General features: G+C 31.2%; 1 protein-coding gene across 1 annotated transcript; it reads right to left on the bottom strand.

Annotated features, from left to right (window-relative positions):
- Nucleotides 1–6,572: 6,572 nt before the first annotated feature.
- LOC103308402 (espin-like) lies at nt 6,573–8,124 on the bottom strand. The gene has a single exon (XM_016801913.2). The coding sequence runs from the start codon at nt 7,835–7,837 to the stop codon at nt 6,704–6,706; it is 1,134 nt and encodes a 377-aa protein (XP_016657402.1). The 5' UTR covers nt 7,838–8,124; the 3' UTR covers nt 6,573–6,703.
- Between the last annotated feature and the right edge of the window lie 410 nt (nt 8,125–8,534).

Raw genomic sequence — 8,534 nt, 5'->3', positions numbered from 1 at the left:
TTTTTGTCTATAATTTTTTAAAAACATTTTTAGAAATTAGTTTGTTGATACTTCATTAACAATATTGCTTATTTTAAATTTTTTGTAAAATATTTTATAATATACTTTATTTGATAGTTTGATTAAAAAAAACAAGAAAAAATCCAAGTTAAAAAAATAGGGTAATTGTGTGTTTCTCTGCTATACAGTAAATGACAAGTCACAAGTGGGTTTGAATTCAATGATATAATATAATTTTATACAAAAAACTATTTTGAACAGAGCTGGTTTGTTAGCCCAGGATAGTTTATATAATATTTATATTGTTATTATTAATACGGTCGCAGGTAAGTTGAATTTATATTATTTGTATATTATCATATTAATATATTTTGTTTAATATAATATAAAAATATTCAAAAATAAAAAAAATATAACTAAACATAAAAATTTAAAGTTCCCACCAATAATATTTTTAAATTACAACAAAATAACAAAATAAATCTTTATTCTCGGTTACTGAATATGTAATTTCATCCAAAAATTGAACATATAATAAGTATAAAAAAAATGTTTTTTATAATATTGTTTGATTTTTTGATAAAAGAATAACCTTCTTCTATAAATTATCTATGGCTTATATCATGATTTAAGATAGTAGTAAGATAGTACCACGGACTAAGATAAAACTTATAATAATAATAAGTTATATCTTAAATCGTGGATCGTAAACATAGTCTGTGAGTGGCTTGGATTTAAGTCTGGTAGAATAATTATGACTTAATACAGCTATGTCATCATTAAAATTATACATTAATAAACTAATGTTTTTAAGGTTCAAAGATTTTAGGCATAAGGTGGTTCCAGTCGGTCAAAAAAAAAATCTGTTTAGACCCTCCGCTGTGACAAGATTGTGAGACTTAAAAATCTAAAGTTTAGATGGTTTGATTTTATGCTGTAAAAATAATAACATTTCTGAACATCTCAAAATAACGGTCAGAGCTTTTTTTTTTTAAATTTTAAACTTTTGACAAAATATATAATGTTTGTTGAAATAATTGAAATTTTTGTTGAACCATATGTATTGAAGAAATTAATATTTCTAAAAAAAATCTTGGACTGTTCGTTAGAGGACGTGTTGATAATTGTTTAAAAACCATTTTAAAAAATAGATAAAGAGATCCATCATTGTCATTTCACATTTGTTAATACGGTTATCAATGTATTATTGTAACAAAATGTAAAATTAAATTTTTGAAATTTAAAAATATTAATACGGATATTTCAATATTTTTTCTAAAAATAATGTAGTTCCATATAAAATTGGTATTTATGTGGGAGAGTGTATTTTCCCGAAAATAAATCACTTATATTTTTAAATGTTAAAAATTGTATACTTATTGTCTATTTATATTTGTAATTACTAATAACTAATAAGGTTTTACAGCAGTAACATGCTGATAGGTTTATAAATTATATTAAAATGACTGGTAAGTGGTGAGTGATGACTAGTGACTATTTGATAGTTTTTATATTTTTAAACATTGTGAGTTGGTAATAAATATATTGAATAATATTAAAAACTAATAAGAAATTACTACATAGTAAATACTTTTTAGTAAGTGCTTTAGTAGTTAATATTACAATTAATTATAATTATTTATAAATCAAGTATAGAATCCTCTAAATTTATCCACTACAGACTTTAAGTTAGGTATGGTATATATATAATATGTATGTAATATGATTATCAACTATTATTTATTTGATTGTTTCTACTATACATTACTTTTTTAGCTCTTTGGAAAAAAAACCATTTTTTCATGACATTTTTAAATTTTTCAGGAAAAAAACAAGTTATTTGTCAAAACCATTTTTCCGGAAATTTTAAATGAAACCAATTTTTCAAAAAACGAGAAAAAACCCGGTTTTTTTATTAACTCGATTTGCATTCTGACAAAATATTCTTTTTTTCCACAACATCTATGAGGCATCAGTCGAGGTGCATTTTTAAAATTGTATTTAGTTAATTAAATATTTAAGCTTGAAATTCTGAATTTTTTTGAATTTTTTACATTTTTTATTGTATTTTAAATTACAAAAATTAAAAATGCGGCTCGACCGTTTCTCCTTGTATATATTACGGACAATCCGAATATTTTTTATTTTTTTCAGAATAAAAATCGTGATAATTGTCGGCACGTATTGTTGGAATTAGAGACAGTAGTTTTTGACAAAAAAAGAGGTGGTGGCGAGGCCCCTTAAGACTTTTTGAGGCCCAGGGGCCAAAGTTTTAAATGAGGCCCCTTTACGAAAAAAAAAAATATTAATGTATATAATGTGTTCCGGTGTGAAGTGATCAGCCAACGTCATATATGAAAGTATACCAAAATTGATAAAGAAATATCCTTTAAAGATTGGGTCTAATTTTTTTATTTTTTAAGTTATGGGCAAACTTTTTTTATCAAAACCATACATATCACGCATTTGTTTATGAAATTTCAAAAGTTTTTAACATTTTGATGTATTTTTTTTTTCATTTTAAAGCTATTTAATTGTCCTATCAACACTCCTAAATATGCGATTGAACTAGAAATGCACTAATTATTTTTATTAAATTAAAATAAGTAGAGAAAAGTTGACAAAAATTAGCATTTTTTAAAGGAAATCATGTATTATCCCAAATAATTTATTACTTAGTATGGGTTTGTTTTGTATTATTCTGCTGTAAATTATACTGAATAATACATTAATATACCTAGAATACCTTGCGAGTTTGGTTTTCAGAATATATTCCTGTAAATTGTCACAATCTTAGTTTTTCTAGGATTGAGTCGGTTAATTGGTCGTCATTCGTTTAATTTCATACTATTCAGTAAATTTTAGTTGTTTTAATAAAAAAACAAAAACTCATAGTTAATAATAAATTATTTGGAATAATGCACAATTTCCTTTTAAAAGTACTTAATTTTTGCCAACTTTTTTCTCTTTTTTTAATTTAATAAAAATAATTAGCACATTTCTGGTTTAATTGCGTATGTCAATTGTGATAGGACAATTAAATAGCTTTAAAATAAAAATAAAATTACGTCAAAATGTTGAAAAGTTATGAAAATACATAATAACAAATGCGTGATACGCATGGTTTTGATAAAAAGAAGATAATTGACCATTATTAAAAAAATAAAAAAGTTAGACTCAATCTTTAAAGGGTATATTTCTTCATCATTTTTGGTATACATTCATATATCGTTGGCCGGTCACTTCACCCTGGAACACATTGTATATTATTTAATATTAGGTACCTGATATACATAGGCGCAACTACGGTTAAAATTCTGGGGGGGGGGGGGCTACAGCCCTCCTAACAAAACTATGAACTTAAAATATCCCATAGGGCGCCATCCTCCCCCCCCCCTAGTCCCAACATACAATCAAAACAAATTTTAGATTCTGAACCATGAGAAGAACATAATATTGGCTTTACAACAATTTGTTTTTTTTTATGTATGTGTGACACTATCGTGAGTAATGTTGTAGGCCTATCATAAAAATGGTATACTCTAATCAACATTTTATAGCAACCACTAGTAATTAGTATCTTACTAGTTTCTTAAAAATGTAATATAAATTATTATTATAACTAAATTTGTTTACCTCTAATATGAGAGTAAGAAAAAAGAAAACAAGTCAACTTTATAGTAGGTAACATTTTAATATATTAACGGTATTTTTCTATTGTTAGCACTTGAAAAATCGTTTAAAATGTCTTCACTGTTAATATTGTTTGATATGTCTCTCTCAATATGAATGATAGATAAATTTGAAAACCGTTCTTGTATCATAATAGATCGTAACCATGTTTTGACTCGCCTCATCGCAGAAAATGACCTTTCACAAGTTGCACTACTTATTGGCAAGTATATGCAACACCAAGACGTTTGTATAGATTTGGAAAAGTAGCTTAATTTATGTTCCTTTAATTTGTTCTGGATCACCTAATACCTGATCTCGATACACAGTTTGAAAATCATTTTTTGCAACAGTCATTTCCGCCATTAATGTATCAGTATCAATTTGAAACAGATCCTATAATACAGTAGTAAAAGAATATAAATTAAAGCATAAAATCATAATATTTATTGTTACTTGAGCAGAAACTTCTTGTTCAGCACTAGTTGTAGAAGTTACATAAAAATTTGATAAACGTGTACTTTCAACTCTTCTTAGAGTTAACTCTTATTATTTGAGGTACTTGTCCTAGAGTGGCGGTTTTTTCTTGTAATCTATTACTCAGAATGTTTACAACAAGTAAAATTTCATACAAAACAAATAGATGAACCACAAATCCTGGTTCCTGAAGTAATGATAAAATTCCTAAAAATAATACATTTTATATTTTATTGTGTATGATTAAAATTATTTATTATTTTCAGTTTAATTTAACCTTTAGCTTGTGCCACATCTCTATCATTGTTATCTTCAATTTCTTCATTAAGAACTTCAATTAGAGCAGGATAATTTTCCATAATTACTTTACAGTTATGATAACGACAAAAAATGTGTCACTTATTCGAGTTATACTTTTGTTCTTAATCTTGAGTATAGCAAGTATGGCACAAAACAAATAAGATATAATTAACAAGTAATAACAATAACTGAAAAGTACAGAGGCGTAACGTTTTATAATTGTAAATATTCTTCAATATTCCAACCTCAATTACAAGACAGATGACAGTACGACAAAGCTTATCAATGCAATCACTAAATATTACAAAATTAAAACCCACAGTCCCAGTCTAAAAATAGATATTTTTCAGTCAATATATTTTATCAAACATAATCGTCATCTCTTATCTATTTTACTTGAAAACTTTTCGAGATTTAAAATATTCATTTCTTATTTTCCAAATGACAGAATAAAATTCTACGTGTAATATTTAAAGTTAATGAAGGATATTTTTTGGGGGGGCTAAACCATAGCCGGGGGGGCTAATCCCCCCCTAGTTGCGCCACTGCTGATATAATAAATATAATATATATGGATATTAGTCATATAGGCACATAATAATATGAATAATGTATCACTTTATTTATAAATCATAATTTACAAGCTTTTTTCCTTGCTAAATCATCATTTTTTTTTAGGAGATTTATTTAGTGTTACATAGCCTATAACGAAAAAAGAAATGAACATATTAGAGGCCCCTAAATAAATTTTAATTGTCGAGGCCCGGGAGCCATGGTCCCCCTGCCACCCTTAATACGGGCTTGCAGGTGGCAGATGGACGGATGGACGGAAGGAAGGAAAGCGGAGCCTTAGTAATAGGGACATAGGGTCTCGTTTAACCGTATCCGTATGGACCCCTAAAAAGGGTCTTATCATCTCACACAATTATTTGATGAAAACATTTTTTTCAACCAAAAAAGGGTGAGAGGGTGGCATGGGCAGGGGGCGCCACCCCACCGGATCCACCACTAGTTAGACTATAAAATAATTAGTCTACTACTTACTTACTCAGTTAATAGTTGTATAATATAACTGCAAACTATTTTTTCTGATTTCTAATTTTAGAAAATGTAAGCCAAATTGAAATTAATTACTTTAATTAATGATACAGCTTGTACCATTGAATTTAAACTGACGTCAATTATGAAAATATGGCTTGACAAATCATCCGTATATGCTGTGAAAAATTAGAATTTTTTGTCGGAATACAAAACGAGTTCAGACCCAATATCGGAATTAGAGTATTCTGTTTAAGTTGAAAATAAACATTTTAAATTCATAATGGTAAATATAAAGCTACATTAAAAATTAAAATTAAATTACGTTTCTTGAATACCTACCCTCTAACTTATTATTCTTAAAAATAGATTATTATCTGTTATTGAAAATTATCATTAACCGATAACCATCGAGTCAAGTACGATTTTCTTATTTTAATTCAACCAATATTAAATAAGTAGTACCAGTGGCGTACATTCAAATTTGCTCTGAGGGGGTTCAAAAAAAATAACCAACACTAAAACCTTCTATTTAATACTACCCATTTTCCTAACAATCACAGGTTCAAGGGGGTCATTGTATAATGGGTTGTATTAGACTTGAATTCAATTATAAAATATCATTGTATAAGAAAAACGATTCTGAGCGAGGACGGTTTGTCACTCTGGATATTTTATATTGTTATTAATTATTTTATTATGTAAGTTGAATTAATATTATAATATTATATTTTTTTATTCGTTTCTATGGTGATAAACAAAGCGTTAGAAATTAAAATCCCATTTTTAGCGTTTTTTCGTAATTTTTCGGTGGTTTTTCCCGTGGCATTAAATAACTATTGAGAAAATCAGAAAATAACCTCTCTAAAGTACCATCTTGATCCAATTTTCTAAAAGATAAGGTACTATATGTTGAAATCGAAGCACTCCTTCTGGAAGAAATTTTGTATACAGGAACAGGATATAAAAAAAAAAAATAAACACTATTATAAAAACGTTGTGTACTTGTATGCACTGACACACACAAGTATTTTTTCCTAGATTTGATACATTATGATGTGGTTAAAATGTAGGTACCTATGCGTTAAACTATCAAAGATAATAACAAGTAAATACATTTAAAAAAAAATAATTTATTGTACAACTTTAAAAAAATAATAATTATTAAACATTTGCTTTAAAATTTACAAAAATTAAATTGCTTCACGTATCCTTGTCAGAAGGGACACCCGTTTTCCCGTGCGTAAGCCAGGCATTCCATGTGACCGTTATCCGCGGCGACCCTGCACGTACTCTCGTTCCAGTGACACCCATTTTCTCGTGCGTATTTCAGGCACTCCAGGTGACCGTTAAACGCGGCGGAGCTGCACGTATTCTCGTTCCAGTGACACCCATTTTCCCGTGCGTATTTCAGGCACTCCAGGTGACCGTTAAACGCGGCGGAGCTGCACGTATTCTCGTCAAAGGGACACCCGTTCTCAAAGGCGTAAGCTAGGCACTGCAGGTGACCATTAAACGCGGCGTTGCTGCACGTATACTGGTCCCAAGGGCACCCGTTTTGCTGTGCGTAAGCCAGGCATGGCAGGTGACCGTTCAACGCGGCGTTTCTGCACGTATCCTCGTCAAAGGGACACCCGTTCTCAAAGGCGTAAGCTAGGCACTGCAGGTGACCGTTAAACGCGGCGGAGCTGCACGTATACTTGTCCCAAGGGCACCCGTTTTGCCGTGCGTAAGCCAGGCACTCCAGGTGACCTTTCAACGCGGCGTTGCTGCACGTCTCCTCGTCAAAGGGACACCCGTTCTCAAAGGCGTAGGCTAGGCACTGCAGGTGACCGTATTCTGCGGCGCTGCTGCACGTATCCTCGTCCCAAGGACACCCGTTTTCCCGTGCGTAAGTGAGGCACTCCAGGTGACCGTTTAACGCGGCAATCCAGCACGTCTCCTCGTCCCAAGGGCACCCGTTCTCAAAGGCGTACCTTAGACATTCCAGATTGCCGACTTTCGCCGCCAGATCACACGCTTTACCTCTGAAATCGGCCAATCCAGGCACGGTGTCCCAAGGGACGCCAATCTCGTGTGCTAGTTTCAGACAATCGATGTGCCCGTTGAACGCTGCCTTCTCGCATATGTGTTTAAACATATCGTCATTGACGGCGAACCGAGACCGCCTAAACATTGTCTGCCTATCGTTACGCTCGTCTTGGTCTTTGTCGACTTTGAATAATTCTAACAGCGACTGGCAACAATTTCGCATGTCAATGTTGGGTGAGTTCAGCAAGTCAAACCTGTTACGTTCGATGTCGTTGCACGCATTGTACGCCATTTTCACCAGGCTAGGTAGTTCGTACATTTTCTCGATGTCCGACGACGTCCGCTCCAAACGTACAGTAGAGTGATTTCCACGCGTATGTTAACGAACACTCGAAATGATCACTCAATACACTGCTTAAAAATAAGTACCGATAAAACGATGAACTGCCCGAGTTCACTATAACAATTAATAGAACTCACGAGTAAAATTAATTTTCAACGATAAAAATATTATTGACAATAGACGTGTGATCGCAAACACGATATAGGCAAACCAGTAAAACGTTATGAGTCTATGATGGCGCACGAATAACGACATTGAAAATCCGTGGTTCAGAGTAGGTACAATGTACAAACAAATTAAGTGGTTTTCATTGGTCGGGCGACCGCACTGCCACAAACCTATAGCGGATAACTATCGAAAAATTGGGAATTACCCCGTTTCCGCCAAAATTTGAAATGACCGATTCCGCCATTGCCCGTTTCCGCCAAATTGAAAAAGGTTCAATTCCCGTTTCCGCCAACTACCTGCTATGGTAAAATTATTATAATATATTCCATAATACTTGGAGTATTATGCATATTATTTTTAAGAAATATTTAAGTTTTAACTTGAGATAATTGTACATGGGTTTATATTATATTATATAAGAACATATTATATTGATAAATATATTATACTCAAATAAAAAATACATAAGGTAAAATTTTTGTCATATTCTTAATAAATAACATAA

This window comes from Acyrthosiphon pisum, chromosome A3 (assembly GCF_005508785.2).
Source record: "Acyrthosiphon pisum isolate AL4f chromosome A3, pea_aphid_22Mar2018_4r6ur, whole genome shotgun sequence".
Lineage (NCBI taxonomy): Eukaryota > Metazoa > Arthropoda > Insecta > Hemiptera > Aphididae > Acyrthosiphon > Acyrthosiphon pisum.
Note: the sequence above shows the minus strand (reverse complement) of the source record. Positions and strands in the feature narration are given on the sequence as shown.